Raw genomic sequence first — 16,687 nt, forward strand, 5'->3', positions numbered from 1 at the left:
CTTCCAAAACTTATGCAAAGTTGCAACAGGATATTTTCTAGTGGTCTATCGGGATAACTTTCCAACAGTTTTTCTCGGGATTTTTGCAGAAGCTCTTCCATATATTTTTAATGCTTCTAGTGAGCTCTTTGAAGAAAGCACGACACTAGACAACGGACTAGCATGCAACGCCCAGTCAATGACACAGCCGAAAACTTTTCCTGACAGCTGCGGCGGGAATCGAACTCACGCTCCCCAGTACGATGCGACTAATTGCTTGGTGACACTAGCCGCACGACTACGAAGCCACACAGAAGGGTTTCCAATATTTTTTTCTTGGATCTCGTAACAAGATCGCTCTCACAGGTTTTCACAGTTCCTCCTTGAATTGCCATAATATTTCCTCCTGGGATTGCTCCCACAACTATTTTTCGAGAAATCTCAGTTTCTCAGGATTTCACACGAGACGCGAAATGAGACAAGACATAACACTTATCGTTCTTACAATCGTCAAGAAAAGATTAAAATTGCCTTTACGTCGACCGGTTTCGGGCGTGATCTAGCCCATCTACAGGACAATGTCCGACTGACTGCGTTGGTTTTCGTACGTTGTTCGTACACGTCCAAAAACGAAGAGATGCTACTGTATTGTCAAGTCAGTTAGGGCGAAGAGGCACGATACGATTGGGGGATCATCCTCATTCATCAATGGCTCTTTGCTGTTTGTGATGATCATGGACGTTAGACCTGTTCACTTTGAAACTTTTTTTCTCCGATTCTCCGTGACACATCAAACTATCAATCCACATGTAAAAATAAGTCTTCAGTCCAAAATTGAGCCAAATGGATGAAGATTTAAAGGTGTATCAAATCGATTTTGTGTTTTTTTTAGCAGTTTTCACATAAATTTACTCAGAAATTCACAAAGTTGCTCCGAAAAGATGCCGGAGATACCGTTAAGATATAGTTAGAACAATACTCTACAACTTTGCCGAAGACACTACGGTGTTTAAATTGCGTATTTCGAAGTTATTCAACAATTTTAGTTAAAAAAATCACGAAAAAACACGATATTTTTACGATTGTACATATAAAAGTCATGTAATTTTACATTGTTTTAGGTGACTAAATTAATTAGCGATTACTCCTTGGTATAACGAACATTTCGTCCATACATCGTTTTTGTGTAGGAATTCGTTTTCATTGACTAATTATCAAAACTATGTCACGTTGATACTAAAAATCGCACAGAGTTACCAGCACGAATTAAAACAAAGTTACCCATGATTAAGACGTCATGCCATCGTATTCTAATGTCTTTTGATTCAAGTATCAGAAATGGTGCAGATGGTAAGGCTCGAGCTTGCGGATCAGGAGGTCCCAGGTTCAAGCTCAAATACATGATAAACTTTTTTTTCTTTTATTGTAGCAGTTAGGATGATGAATCTGCCATGACTTACACGCAATCTCCCAAAGAATAATGATCGGGACCTGCCAATTAAGCCCATTACAGGACTAGCTAGATATTTAGTTTATACTTGTTGACAATAAATCGTGTCGACGAGATCAGCTGGGCGAAATATTGAGCATCTGTTTGATAATGATCAATTTAGCTAAAACAATTCAATATGATGATGGAACTGCTTCTGGATGCAACATTTTACAGACAACTGTAGGTGGAGCTTACTTGTTATCTATCTACCCATAAATCAGCACAACTACACGATGAAGGGAAACTTCATTCTTACTATGCACTCTACGGTTCCGAAACAATGCTATGATGCCAAATTGCAATGAGATGCAGTGCGTAGCTTCATCAACTTATAGCAGGATCGAGACGCAAAAAAATGCTATTCCAGGACTCGAACCTTGAATCTTCGAATCCACAATCTCATGCTCAACCACCTGCACCAAATTTAAACTGATGCAGATGAGGCAAAGAAGTGTAAAGACGTTTAAATCATGGGTAACTTTGTTTTATTTTATGCTGGCAACTCTGTACAATTTTTAGTATCAACGGGACAAACTTTTAATAATTAGTCAATGAAAACGAATTCCTACACTAAAATGATGTATGAACGAAATGTTCGTAACACATAGGAGCAATAGCTCATAAAATTGGTCACCTAAAACAATGTAAAATTACATGACTTTTACATGAAAAATCGTAAAAATATTGTATTTTTTGGTGATTTTTTAACGAAAATTGTTGAATAACTTTGAAATACGCAATTTAAACACCGTAGTGTCTTCGGCAAAGTTGTAGAGTATTGTTTTAACTATATTTTAACGGTATTTTAGATACCTTTTTGGTGCAATTTTCTGGATATTGAAGTACATTTTCGTGAAAATGCTCGAAAAAACACAAAATCGATTTGATACACCTCTAAACCTTTATCAATTTGGCTCATTTTTGGACTGAAGCCTTGTTTTTGCGTGTGGATTGATAATGTGATGTGACACGGGTAGGTCAAAAAAAGTGAACAGGTCTAATGGACGTGTACGAACAACGTACGAAAACCAACGCAGTCAGTCGGACATTGTCCTGTAGATGGGCTAGATCACGCCCGAAATCGGTCGACGTAAAGGTAATTTTAATCTTTTCTTGACGATTGTAAGAACGATAAGTGTTATGTCTTGTCTCATTTCGCGTCTCGTGTGTGTCGTGAAGTTCTTACGTTAGCGAAAACTGTAAAAGTTAATAGTTCTCAGGATTTCTTCCGAAGTTCTTTGGAGTTCGAAGTTCCGAAGTCTGCAGAGTTTCCCGTAAGATTTCACTTGCATTATTTTCGACATTTCGTCAGAAATTTCTGACAACGTATTTCGTTTTTATCAAATTCGTGATACATATCTAAACAACTCAATTTGTTTTCAATTAGTTCTCATCCCCTGCTCGGGTATATAGTGACTGTAGTTATTGCGGAAGATGCGGTGGAAAGTTTGTCTGAATAGATGACCTCTTTACGAACCGCATTTGATGTTTCTAGTCTGACAATTATCGCACTTCACTTTTAAAATTAAATTCATTTAACAAGCTGGCTAACGAGTGTTTAAACAGAATTAGAAGATTACTACCAGAAAATGAAACTTCAAGATGACAAAAGCTAGTAATTCGAGCTAAGCTCAATTAGTTCTAGTACTTCAAGCTCACCTTTTGATAGATTGATCTATCTGTGACTTTCTCAGTACAGACTGCTTCTTGGCTTGTAATAACTAAGTTCTCAGAAACAGTAATGATAAATAGATTCTTAATTAATTATTACATGACAGATTGCTATTGAACTAGAAACAGGAGCGCTTTATCAACGAAGTATCGCACGGTATCTTATCATTATAAAAACTATCCTTTTCTGTAGCAAATGAACGAAACGGTAGAACGTACCGATGCAATAAAACGATACCGATACAATAAACGCTTCGAAATATTGAAGATGTATCTAGAACATCCGAAGCCATGAAAACCTTATTTTTGAAATATACAAAGGATTTAGTGCTTGTCCGAGGCTTACAGGACTTATTTTAACAATATATCTATTGAACAATAATATATTGAACGGCTGTTCGGGCTCGTTTGGAAGTTGACCATAAATACTAACTTCTTTTCCCGATCAGCCTAGATAGCTGTGTAGTGTCGTTAGCGGTTGTCTCAATTTGGAATAACACTACGGATCGCCTGATCCAGAGGTAAGAGTCCACTAAACAGGTGACCCCTAATTCATGGTGTTATGCGGCTTTATGCTTACTGTGCCAAGGAATGAACGGTTAGGGGGGTCTAATAAAAACCTAACCACAAACGGAGCCTGTGGAGATTTACGGCGTCCTCCACACTTCTGTATAGGTTATCTTGTAAACCCAATTTAGCTTCTTTCATAATAAATTAAGTGTCGTGCCTCGAGCATATTTTAGAATAACGTTAACAGTAGTTTCAACCTTTCCTTATGAATACCTTCAAGCAAGCTCTTGTATTCAGCATCTTTTCGCTGATATTTGGCAGTATTGCTATGATGATTATATCATCTGAAGTAGCTCAAACATTGATTTGAGATGCTTCAGTTTTATGGAATACTTAGGTAGTACAGTTCATGGATAACTTAACATAGAATTGCACCTAAACCAACTCTGCATGAGCAGAATTTGTCATGAGTTGACTGATCGGCATGTGTCGAATGAAGAGTCTCCATTTGAACCTCTTTGCACTTTTGAGTGTTCCTTCGCAAAATTTGCGTATTCAGGCGTCCCTGCTCAACAAATTAGGGAACCTATACTAATTGGTTACGACCACATTTTATGGATAACTCGCTTCCATTGCTACTCCATGAGAGTTCCATTGTGGTTTTGTTACTACAACGCCCTCCATTGTGGTATACCGTCATAACTATTGCTTTGAAAGAAGCTTGTCCTCTGCGGTCTGTGCGGACCTCTGATCTGTTCAAATTCAAAATATCTTCGAATAAACCAATTTTTTGTATACCGTATTACCCCGCTAATACGACACCGGCTGTTGTCGTATAACCGGGGTAAACTTTTAATTCGACAAACTGGTCACCATGCACCACTATACTCATTGATATTTGGCAACTCTATTTTTGTTTTTGTTTTGATTTCCGGATTTGTTATGAAACATAATTTCAACGAATATTGTAGCGGTGCGAATGAAAAGCTCGTTCTTTCCACAATTGTTGCCATCCTCAGTTCATTCCGGTTGGTCTCCAGGCGGTTTGGGTGTCGAATAGCACCAACTCAGAACTTCCGGAATTGGCGGCTGCAAGAGGAGCTTCTGCGGGTGCGAGTATAAGCGCAATATCAAACTGTTTTGCATTTACAATGTACATCGCTGTGACAATTGAACACTTTTTAATTCGACATGTGTCGAATAAGCGGGGTACGAATTAAAAAGTGTCGTATTAAAACGTGTCCAACCAGCGGGGTAAGACGGTAGTTACAAATCTCTAGCTTCCGCCCGAGAATTGTAACTATAGAATCGACTTAGTGGGCACTAAAAAGCTCTGCTTACTTCAAATTCCAGGAGCAAATGGGGCTTTGTCCTTTATTCTTCAGAGAGATTTGAGTATTTCAAACATGTTTTGAACTCCTGTAGTTTTCTATTGGGTATTTCCGACATTGCATTGCATTGTATAAAGAGGAATGAGAAGGAATGCTTCCAGATTTGTCTGGTTACCTCGTTTTTTTTTACTGAAATGCTTGAAACGCATTGTTGATTATTATTGGCTAACATTGCCTATTCATGTGAACTCACATGCCTCCCAATTTGGGATGTCCACAGTGACTCTTTTACACAAAGTTGTATACGTTTTCAAGAAAGCACTCGCTCAAACGTAGTTTTTGGTTGGGTGATTTCTTGAATATTAAGGATGCTTTCGATGACGTGCCTTTCAATGTCACAAGCTACCTCCAATAAGCTATAGGCTCTCTTTGCGCTTATGCGTGTTACAGTGTCCTTTTCAGGGCACTGATTAAACCCGTTGTGGTATGGGCTATGAGCTCTCGATGCGTTTACACGTTCATTCTCCTTTTCTAGGGTGCCCCTTCCTATTTCATCACCTTTCCCTTTCCTAGTTTCCATCCCTTGTCCCATTCTCCCTCAGGTAAATGATGGAATAAGCCGGCCTTCTGTTACTGTACCGATGGGAACAACTATACCTGAATCAAGAGTCACTTTGGTTATCTGACAGATCTATACATCGCGGGCGGTTTATGTGTGCGTGCGAATAAGGGCATTCAAAGAGCGGCAGTTTACGGTTAGACAGGAACGGGAACGCATCGGTACAATGGCGACGACGCTGAAAATTGGTGAGTAAAGTGAAAACGGCCGAAAACCTCGAAATAATGTGGAACTGCGATACGAACTGGAGAAAAGTGAAAACATGAGAACAATTAGATCAACGTTCCCGTTCTTCTGGGCGATTGAAAACCGTTTTTAAGCGAAAAAAAAATGGATTCGGCATCATAAAAGAATGGGGCCCACCGACGCTGGGGCATAGTACCCTTCCTGAACTAGCGTGGGTTTTTATTTGGGGTTATGTTGATTGAAACCATGAATGGTGATTATTGATGGGAGTTGCATATGTGTTCGTGACATAATTGAATGATTCATCGTTGATTTGCTCTCACTATCCGAACCTCATGTCAAGTGTCAATTTGTTTTTGCTCTCGTCGGTTTTTTTTTAAGATCGTTTCGCGTATTTGTAAACATACTTTTTTTTACCGTCTATGCCAGTGGTGACATGCTCCATAATGTTCAGGTGAATACAGTGATTTGGGGGAGAGTTGTTATTGCTAGGCATTAGTGAAAGAAGGTTTGTGGAGGTATGTAAACAAGTGTATCATCTGTTTATATTGCAAATGTGACAGACAATATTGAATTTTTATGTATGAAAATGTGTTTCGTGTGATAAAATGGTATTTGCTCAACATCTGATTAGAGTTTTCATGTAGTGCAGTTGTTCAATTGTGTGTATTTTGCGAGCGGAACCACCTGGAAGAGTTATGAAAACCTGGCGGAAAAATGTGTCGACCATTTTAGTATAAAAAAAGGGAACTTGAAGATACGGAACAAAGAGCCGGTATGTGTGGGTAGCACACAGTGCATGTGGGTAGCACATGTAAAATGAATGGCTACGGCGTGGGGGGGGGGGGCACACGATGCATGTGGATAGCACATGAATTGAGAATTATAGCCGAGATTATAGCAATGGTGTGGGCAGCACACTTGTATACGAGCAACATACCTGAAATTGTTAAATAAGATAATTATGTTAAATAAAGTGAAATTCCAACACAGTGTATTTTGATTATTTTTAGACGCAACAGTGGTTCCTCCGTTCAAACCAGGACACGACACTCGTAGCGATTGGCTCAAATGGAAACGCGTATTGGAGCGCTATTTGAAGCTGAGCAAAGTGACCGATGAAGAAGAGAAATGTGACCTGTTGTTGGTACTCGGTGGTATTGAATTGCAAGACCAATATGAGAAAATTGTCCATTATGAAGTTATGACCACCGATGCTGAGACAGATGAACAGAGAGTTGACAAATATGCGTCGATCATCCTATCGCTTGACAGATACTACGTACCCAGAACAAACAAGCGATATGAACGTCATCTGTTGCGCAGTATCAAGCAGGAAGAGACCGAATCATTCGACAATTTCGTTAACCGCATACGAGAACAAGCCAACAGATGTGAATTCGCTGACGTCAGCGATGCTACGATCGATCAAATAATCGAAGGCTGTCTCTCCCAAGACTTCCGCAAGAAATTGCTGTCGGAGGACAAATCTTTCGAGGAAATACTGCAGCTGGGAAAAGCAATGGAAGACCTGCAAACTCAGTGTAAGGCGTATGTGAAAGATGTTCGTCCATCAGAATTCGTACAACGAGTGCAGTCGTCCTCGCAGCCATCAAACAAGTCAGCAGTGAGATGTTTTAGATGCAACCGTTTGGGTCGCGCGACTAGAACAAATGCTTAGCATCTGGTGTGCCATACATGTGGCGAGCTTGACCACTTCAAAATTTGCTGTCCAAAAAAACGCAAATGGGATGGAAGTGACAACTCGGGACCTGCTAAGAAACAAAAGGTGGCGTTCAGGAGAGGATTATACTGCGTCAACGCTGGAGATAAAAGCGATACCTTGGCTTTCGAAGTTGGTGGCATAAAAATACAGATGTTAGTTGATTCCGGTTCACCGCCTAATATCATCACACAGAAGACTTTCGGAGAGCTGAAACGAGCAGGAGCAGATATCATCAACGAGCGCGAAGCATTGGAAGAGAGCAAGCAATACCAAGGATACGGATCATCAGACACCATCCACTTCAGTAAGGCTTTCGAAACCGAAATAAAAATACCAGGTGAAGAAAATGGAGTCTGGAGTTACGTTCTGGTTTCTCCTAATGGGCAAACCAATTTACTATCCAAATCGACGGCTTTTGCTCTCGGAGTACTGAGAATCGGCTATGACGTTGGAAGCGAAGTCAATATCATTACTGGCGCTGAACAAAACCCTAAATCGCCTTTCCCAAAAGTGCCAGGAATTCAGTTGAAAATACACATTGATCCATCCGTCACTCCTGTATGTCAGCCAATACGACGTTTACCTATCGCTATGGAAGCAGAAGTTGAACAACAGATACAAGAGTTACTGGCACAAAAGATCATAGAGAAGTTTGAACATCCCACAAGCTGGGTATCTCCACTAGTTCCTGTCCGGAAAAGCGATGCGAAACTCCGTCTGTGCGTCGACCTTCGAGCAGCGAATAAGGCAGTACTAACCGAGAAATATCCGATGCCCAACATAGAAGAAGCTTTATCGTCTATCCACAAAGCTGAAATGCTGTCAACGCTTGATTTGGAGTCCGCATTTTACCATCTTGAGCTTGAAACAGAAAGCCGTGATATAACTACATTTGTTTCGAGAAGTGGACTGTATCGTTTCACACGACTCGTTTTTGGAATAAAAAGCGCTCCGGAGCTATTCCAAAAGACAATAGCAAACCTTATCGGCGGGATCAAAGGGGTCATAATATACCTCGATGATATATTGATCTTTGCTGATTCAGTCGAAGAACACGATCGCATTCTTGCATTGGTAATGGAGCGGCTGAAAACCTTCAACCTAAAGGTAAACGAAAAGAAGTCCGTATTGAGAGCATCAAGCGTTGAATTTCTTGGGTTCAAAGTTTCGAAGAAGGGAGTAAGTCTCACTGAAACGAAGATTAAGGCATCTCTGGACATGCGCGCTCCACAAACAACTAGTGAGCTGCGTTCACTTCTGGGTACTGCACAGTTCTTTGGAAAGTTCATTGAGAACCTTTCAATGCGTACCCATCACATGAGGCAACTACTGCATAAGGGAACCGCGTTTTGTTGGAAGCCATGCCATCAAAAGGAACTTGACGATCTGAAAACGTTAGTAGGGAAACATTAGACTAACACCATAGAATAACTCGTTTCGTTTCTTACAGGTCGATAGCAGATCAAAGGACGCTCAAGTATTACGATCCTCGTGATAAAACGTATTTGATAACCGATGCCGGTCCGAGCGGCCTGGGCGCAGTTTTAGCACAAGCAGAAAATGATGAAATTCGTCCGGTTGTGTGTATTTCTCGAAGCCTCACACCTTGTGAAACCAAATACTGTCAAACCGAGAAAGAGTGTCTCGGAATTATCTGGGCTATGGAAAAATTGTATATCTATCTCTACGGAACACGTTTCACCCTCATTACGGATTGTAAGCCGCTTGTGTATTTGCTTGACCGCGTCCGTTCGAGACCATCTGCTCGAATGGAGAGATGGATATTACGTCTCCAGAATTTTGACTTCGATACACGTTATGAACCGGGCGACAAAAACGTTGCCGATGCTTTCTCAAGGCTTTGTTCACCCCAGCCCCATGGTGCTCACGAAACAGATGTTGTGAGCTGGATAACACCTTACATGCAGCCATGTAGAATCAGCAAAACTGAACTGGAACGAGTCAGTGCAGAGGATACGATTTTGAACAAAATCCGTGAAGCTTTGACAACAGGGGATTGGACGGACGTTCCAGCTCAGTTCAAAACACTTGGAATCAAAGAGGAACTGTCCCAGTACGGTGAGTTGATTCTACGTGGAGACCGAATCGTCATTCCTGCGGCTCTTCAACGAAGAGTCACAGAGATAGCGCATCTTGGTCATCAAGGATCGACAGCGATGAAAGCACATTTAAGATCGAGATTGTGGTTTCCAGGTAAGAGTTAAAAGGATGTGTTTGCCAATAATTACCTCTATAAATGTTGATTACGTTTCAGGGCTAGATGACCTCGTAGAAAAGACCTTGAAAGCGTGTAAGGAATGCACGATGATGGCGAAACCTGATCCACCGTGCCCAATGGCAAGAAGACTACCGACTCTCCCGTGGCAGGATGTTGCAATGGATTTCATCGAAGGACTGCCCCAGGATTACTCATTGCTCGTAGTAGTTTGCTACACAACTCGATACACAATGGTAGAACCAATGAAGCATCCAACTTCGTCGATGGTGGTGATGGCACTGCTGAAAATGTTCAGCAAATTTGGCATCCCTCAATCGATAACAACTGATAATGGCCCTCAGTTCCGTGCCGCAGAACTCGCAAAGTTTTGCAACTCCTACAATATACATCTGAACCTAACAACTCCGTACTGGCCGGAACGCAACGGTGCTGTCGAAAGACAAAACCGTAATTTGAAAAAGAGGATTAAAATCAGTGTGGCACAGGAGACCGATTGGAAGCGGGATCTCTACGAATATCTCTTGTTCTATCATTCGACCCCTCAGGAAACTACCGGCCTGTCTCCAGCAAAAATGATGTTTAACCGAGAGCTGATTAGCTATCTACCGACGATTCAGGATCCGAAGAGAGTATTCTTTGAAGGAGCAGAAGAACGTGATGCGTTGACCAAGGAACGTAAAAAGCAATATGCCAATACAAACAGACATGCCAAAGAATACGATCTTGTGGCGATCACGGTGTCTTAATGCGTAATTTGAAACTAGGATCAACCCAACCAAACTTCCGACCAGAAGAGTTTGAAGTAATCGATGCGAACGGTAGTGAACTTGAGGTCAGGTCTAGAGAAACCGGAAAGGAGTACAAGAGAAACCGAACTCATTTGAAGAAACTATCCTCTCACGACTCCAGCGACGTTGATATACAATCAGGTCTACAACCACTTCCATTAGACGTTGTCGACGACTGTCGGGAACCTATCAGTAACGGGTCTCATTGCGAACAAGAGCAGACGAGCTTCGAAGTGGTACAGGAAGAAGAGGATAGTCGCCCCCGAAGGAAAAGAAACGCTCCAAGAAGATACAGAGATTTTCACGTGTATCAGTAATCGCTGAACATTTTAAAGACAAGATATTCACTAATAAATAAGAATTAAATGAAAGCTATTGTCTTGGCTATTATAGATGTTAAATCCAAATTGGAGGAGGGATGTACCGATGGGAACAACTATACCTGAATCAAGAGTCACTTTGGTTATCTGACAGATCTATACATCGCGGGCGGTTTATGTGTGCGTGCGAATAAGGGCATTCAAAGAGCGGCAGTTTACGGTTAGACAGGAACGGGAACGCATCGGTACAGTTACCTGATACCTATGTTCGTTTTGAATATGTCGAATCTGCATATGAATCACAACAAACATAAGACCTATTCAAACAAGACCGTTCGCAATGCTGTTTTATTTTGTATGGCGAGTTTTAAAATTTTTAAAACTCGCCATACAAAATAAAACAGCATTGCGAACGGCCTAACGTCAGATATACAAATTAAAAAATGCTTAAATATTATGGAAAATAGAGCAGAGCGTCTTCGTCAATATTTTTCTGCATGTGATTATCTGCATTCTACAGGTTTGACGAAGAAACTACCTATTTTCATTTTCTTCTTGTTTTTTTTTTATAGAAAATTGATAGTTTATACAGGGGAACCTACCTATTTCCGGCAGTTTTGTTCTCTTCGTCATATATTTTTTTGGTACCCGGTGAACTCAAATCGTTTCCAACCAAGCTGAGTTATATGCCCAAATTTCAGCAATATGACCCACAAAAACCCCCATGATGAAGAGAACAAACCTCCCGATAATACCCATCGTCACCCTAATTTTTGGTTGAATTTATCAAAAATCATTCTTATCCATAGTCGCTCTTTAAAATATGTAACAGAACAAGTAACTAAACTTCCTCAAAACTGGCAACCCTGAGCGACGACGAAAGGCGAACAAAAAATCAATCACCATTCCTTCTACCGCACTCAACGCAATCCTATGCAATGCTACCCAAATACAAGAAACAAAAAATCCCGTACTGACCTCAACGCGTTCCTCCGGATCGGGCGGTTCGCTCGGTTCACTCGTCGATTCCCGTTCGCTCTGCTGGGCCGCCTGAACCCGTGCCTGCTGCATTTGACTTTTCCGCTCCATTAGCTCCTGCTCCTTGGTTTCGAGTTCGTGCAGTTTCGAGGTCAACTCCTGATATTCCTCCAGATAGAGCGCCGGCGGTTGTTGGAAGTCGGCAAACTTGGCATTCAGCGCGTCGATGTTCTCCCGGGTGACATGGATCACGGACTTGATGTTCCGGAGGTCCTCCTCGAGCTGCGAGTACGGATCCAGAGCCTCGAGCTGCTGTTCGTCATCCGTATCGTCCGTGTCGGCCGACATGGTTCGCGCCGTCCGCAGATTGTCCTCGTACAGAGACAGGTTGGGAACTTTTCCCGTTTCCTTTGCTGCTGCTGCTGTTGATGCTCCTTTGCTAGTAATTTTGGATGTGCTGTTGCTGGAGCTGGTGCTGCTGCCAACAACGCTGTTACCATTGCTGTTTTTCACCTTGCAAATAATATTGTTGCTGCTGTTGTTGTTGGTACTGCTGCTGCTACTGCCACTATCATCGAACACGGCCATTAAATCACTCCGCCACCATGGATCGAAAAAAAATTCCCCCCGATTACATTGCCACTCGCGGAATGCCACGAACTGTACACTTCACCGTCGGGCAGCCAACTCGGGAGGACATTCCGACGCCGTATTGCGGTGAATCGCGAAGAATTAACACTTTTTCTACACTTTGCGGATCCTAGTTTTCCAAGTTATTTTTTCACCTCTTCAATCCGTCGTTTTCCGTGTCCTCCACACACCAGCTGCGGTTTTGCACTCCTCCCGAGTCCCGGATCGGAGAGTCTTCTTCTATGATTCGCGTTGACAGCGGAGTGACTTCTCTAGTGGTTTCTGCTTTCAGTAGTGTTGCGTGTACGTACACGTTGCATTACACGAACACTACCTGAGTTACTGGTTGAAAATAATAAACAAAAATCAGCTGTTCCCGGCAAAATCAAATGGGCATATTTTCAACCAGTAGATTTGCATTAGTGTTCGTGACGCCGCGCTGCGAAACCACTCTGGGATGGTTTGACAGGAGACCTACGTGGTATATTTCTATTTCGGAGTTGGTGGCTAGTCATAAATTACGTTACCCTTAGTAGTTAAGGTGATACGGGACACCGTGTTAAAAATCCGCGAATTTCATTATTGTGGATTTACCGGCTACTTCAGGCCAAACATTTCAATAGGTCCTATCTGCATTTGAGAGGCTCTCTTCGTTCACTTTCTCTTTCAATTATTGCAATGTAATGGTACGTTTTTCAACTATTTTTCCAGTACAAATCAGAAGACGATTGTTTTGACCATCGTTCAATGCAAAGAGACAATCATAATACAAATAAACAGCTGAAATATTAATGAAAGAGAGGGAAACCAAAGAGAGCCTCTCTTCTGCAGATTGGACCTTTAGACATGTTCGGCCTGACTTGTATTCTACCGGTCGCTTCAGTGGCCGCCAAAGTATCCGTTTTATAAGAGCACCTTTAACGGTGCGCTTCTGTACCCCGTTTGGCAGCCCTCCATCATTGCAGCAAACTTTACCGGTCGCTGCTGGATGCGCTCGCAAAATAGTAGCGCTATGGGTGGGTGACCAAATATAGTAGCGGGACAGTTGCGCTGCTAAAAATTATATGGGAATATGACAGCCCTCCCGATACGAATCAAGGTGACTGATTTGATTGCTACCGGTGTGGAAAAGGGTGGTAAATTCAAAATGGTAGCGCTGCGCGGGTTGCTCGAATAGTAGCCGCCGTTAATGTTGCTCTAAGAAGAATGACTTAAAAATGATTTTAAACATTTTTATTGTATGCGCTATTCCTCGTCGCCACCTTGGTTGCCACTAGCTACTCAGCGACATTCATTTTTTGACAATCAAGTTGATTTTGATATGAAAACGGCTACTTTGTATTGACGATTGCATGAATTTATAGACTCTAGTGCAGTTTCGTTTTAGTGAGATATAATTTGCACACTCACTAATATTAGTAGGCGTGTGCATCGAAATTGTTGACATTTTATCAAAACAAGAGAAACGAACTCGCAGACGACGACCTTGAGTGAAACTTGCTTTTGGGAAATATTCCGTGAAATGCTGTATCCGGGTTAAACGAGAGTCAGAGTATTTTTTCCCGGATGGTATGCACTGGCAATTTACTCTAGACCGGGCTGTGTGATGCAGCTAATAAGGTGCTGATTTTTTGTACCAACCACGTATTCCTGAATCCACGAGCCTTGGAAAACTAAAATTATCTCTACGAACTGAATGAATCCCCAGCTTCATCATGGATTTAGCTTTCGATCAGTAATCCATCCCTCCCCCATACTGATTCCGGCTCTTGGAACTCTCAAATTATTTCTAAATTTCCCAGGTTCATCTAGCTGGTTCACCAAAACATTGCAGAGCCCCAGATTCACTTTCATTTACTCCGAGAACCCCATGTTACTGAATTCATGACCTCTATTTCGCATGTTTTTCATCCGCTCTACTGCCTTTTTAGATGTACTATGCCGAAATGACTGTAATTGATTACAGTTGAACTCATCAAACGTTGAGTGAAAAAATCCTAACAGTGAGGAAAAAAGTTGTTGTCGGGGTAACCGTGAGGAAACGCAGGTGTTCAATGAGGTGTGCAAATAATCACTGTGCAAAAATTATTTGCACAAAAGTCTAATAATTTTTGAGATGCTCAATAACGGCTACTTAATGTCGTTTTCGTTTTTGCGGTGGTGGTACACCGCTTCGTGCTACACTTTCCACTAAAAAAATGAACATTTTCGGTGCAGTTGCGTTGGTGTGCGAAAATAAAAACCAAAATGTTGACAACTTTGCAAACGCTGATTGGTGGACACGGTGAGCACCTGCTACACTCTCGAATTTTTGAGTGCTGCACTATCTTGAGCGGTGCAGAAAAAGTGCTACACCGGTGTAGCACGAAAATCAAAAACGAACACTTTCGGTGCAAAAGTGCTACACCGGCACTTTTGCACCGAAAGTGTTCGTTTTTGATTTTCGTGCTACACCGGTGTAGCACCATCGCCAAAACGAAAACGACATAAGTAATCGGTAGAATACAAGTAGTCGGTAAATCCACAATATCATTACTCTCAAATCTTTGATGCAAATCTCTGCATTAGACTCGCGGAGGCGAAGACAACTGTAGCCAAACGAACTGTTCGTGTAGCCAAACGAGCATGACGTCACGATTTCAATAGCGATAATGGATTACATGACGTCATATTTGCTCTGTACACTCTCAAGACTCACTCAAGGATGGGAAAAAATCATTCATTTATTGGGTATCCCTCACTCACATCCACGCACAATCTGATGCGAGTGTGCATCTCCCCCAGCCAAGCAAAATCTTTCCACTTTCATTGCCCATTCTTTTTAAACGCCGAGCACCGGGCGACGCAAGCAACGACGGCCGAATGAATCGCTACCGAATCTGAGTGCCGAAGGCGAACGATCCAAGATCGAACGAATGTTTGCGTTCTGAGTCGGGTGCGAGAGCATTCATGTTGGAACGTTCATTTGGCGTTCAGTGGAAGCATTCAGTACTGGGAATTGAATCAGTGAGTGCGTTTTGATTCAATCAGCTGAATGCCACTCGGTAGTTGAGAGAGCGAACGTTCTTTTCGTATACACCGGTGCAAGCTGATTGATTTCGAACTCTATTTGTTTCTCTCCTGATTCGTTTCGGTGGCGTCGGTGGTGAGTCGTTCGTATTGCGTTCGTTCTTAGTGCGCCGGGCTCTCACTCAGCATTGGGTTGTTGACATTATTTTTGTTATTATGCATCGCCGGCATTCGGGTGAGCGAATGAGTTTTCCCATGCTTGGACTCACTACACAGCAAACCGCCCGAAGTAATAGAGGTAATCACGTTCAAATGTATGCGTGCCTTTTTTGTAGATGTAGTTGTGAAACTGCGAGGAAAATATTTGCACTCTTGCCCCGGACGTTGGTTTTATCATTGTAGGGTCTGGATCAGTGACGCACTAACACAAGTGCATGGAGAAAGGAGAGACGACCTGACGCGAGAGGACTTTGGATTGGGGAGTGCGCGAGGAGACGTACACTAAAAATAATCCGCATCTAGTTTGTATATGCCGCGCACATAGACTTGTGCAATCAAGCTTTGCACATAAATTTCACTGGCCTTGCACATTGAACCAGATTTCTAGCCCATCTTAGTTTCTACATGCAATGCACATAAATAATAAAGGTGTGTACTTTTTCATTTCAAAGGTGAACCTATTGCATTTTATATGTCATCACAAATAAAAACTAGTGATTTTCTAGAAATAAAAAAACATCAGACAAACTATTTTATGATGAAAATAATGTATTTGGAGCTAGATTTAGAAACAATGGTGATTTTGAGGGTGATTGCTTGGATCTTTCGGTGGTCATATAGCTTGTCCGGGCCTAATGAAAAAGCTACTCGATGTGGGTAGAAGGACGAGGAGATTCATTATGATACGGTGGGAACTCGCTTCTGATGGTGTTGTCAAACTGTCGCATCTGGTGTTTCCGTGATTGGCGTCATTGGCATGCACAACTCCGGAGCAGGGTCCCCAAGTAACAATTATACTTTTGTGGCAATCCTGAAGTAATTTCTAAAATTGAATAATAAAACTTAGCAATAAAGCTCTTTGTTCTGCAAATCCGAGATTAAATAGGCATAAAATATCCATAAGACTAATCTGGCCCACTCTTCAGGAGATCTTCAAGGCTGCTTTTGAAGACTGCTTTGAAACTAGTTGTATTTATGTACTTATACTGA

At 41.9% G+C, this 16,687-nt stretch overlaps 1 protein-coding gene and 1 long non-coding RNA gene across 4 annotated transcripts in view; one reads left to right on the top strand and one right to left on the bottom strand.

Moving 5' to 3' along the window:
• The window catches only part of LOC134284042 (raf homolog serine/threonine-protein kinase Raf-like), a 33,453-nt gene extending 20,773 nt beyond the window's left edge, over positions 1-12,680 (bottom strand). For all 3 annotated transcript variants that reach the window (XM_062842215.1, XM_062842214.1, XM_062842213.1), the window contains exon 1: positions 11,840-12,680. In XM_062842215.1, the coding sequence (XP_062698199.1) occupies positions 11,840-12,427 (588 nt within the window). In that variant the 5' untranslated portion in view covers positions 12,428-12,680. The remainder of the gene's footprint in view (positions 1-11,839) is intronic.
• Positions 5,618-6,997, top strand: LOC134284043 (uncharacterized). Its single transcript, XR_009995589.1, has 2 exons — positions 5,618-6,242; positions 6,802-6,997. It is a non-coding gene; the product is annotated as an uncharacterized LOC134284043 (long non-coding RNA).
• Positions 12,681-16,687: the final 4,007 nt, after the last annotated feature.

The sequence above is a fragment of the Aedes albopictus genome, chromosome 3 (assembly GCF_035046485.1).
Source record: "Aedes albopictus strain Foshan chromosome 3, AalbF5, whole genome shotgun sequence".
Lineage (NCBI taxonomy): Eukaryota > Metazoa > Arthropoda > Insecta > Diptera > Culicidae > Aedes > Aedes albopictus.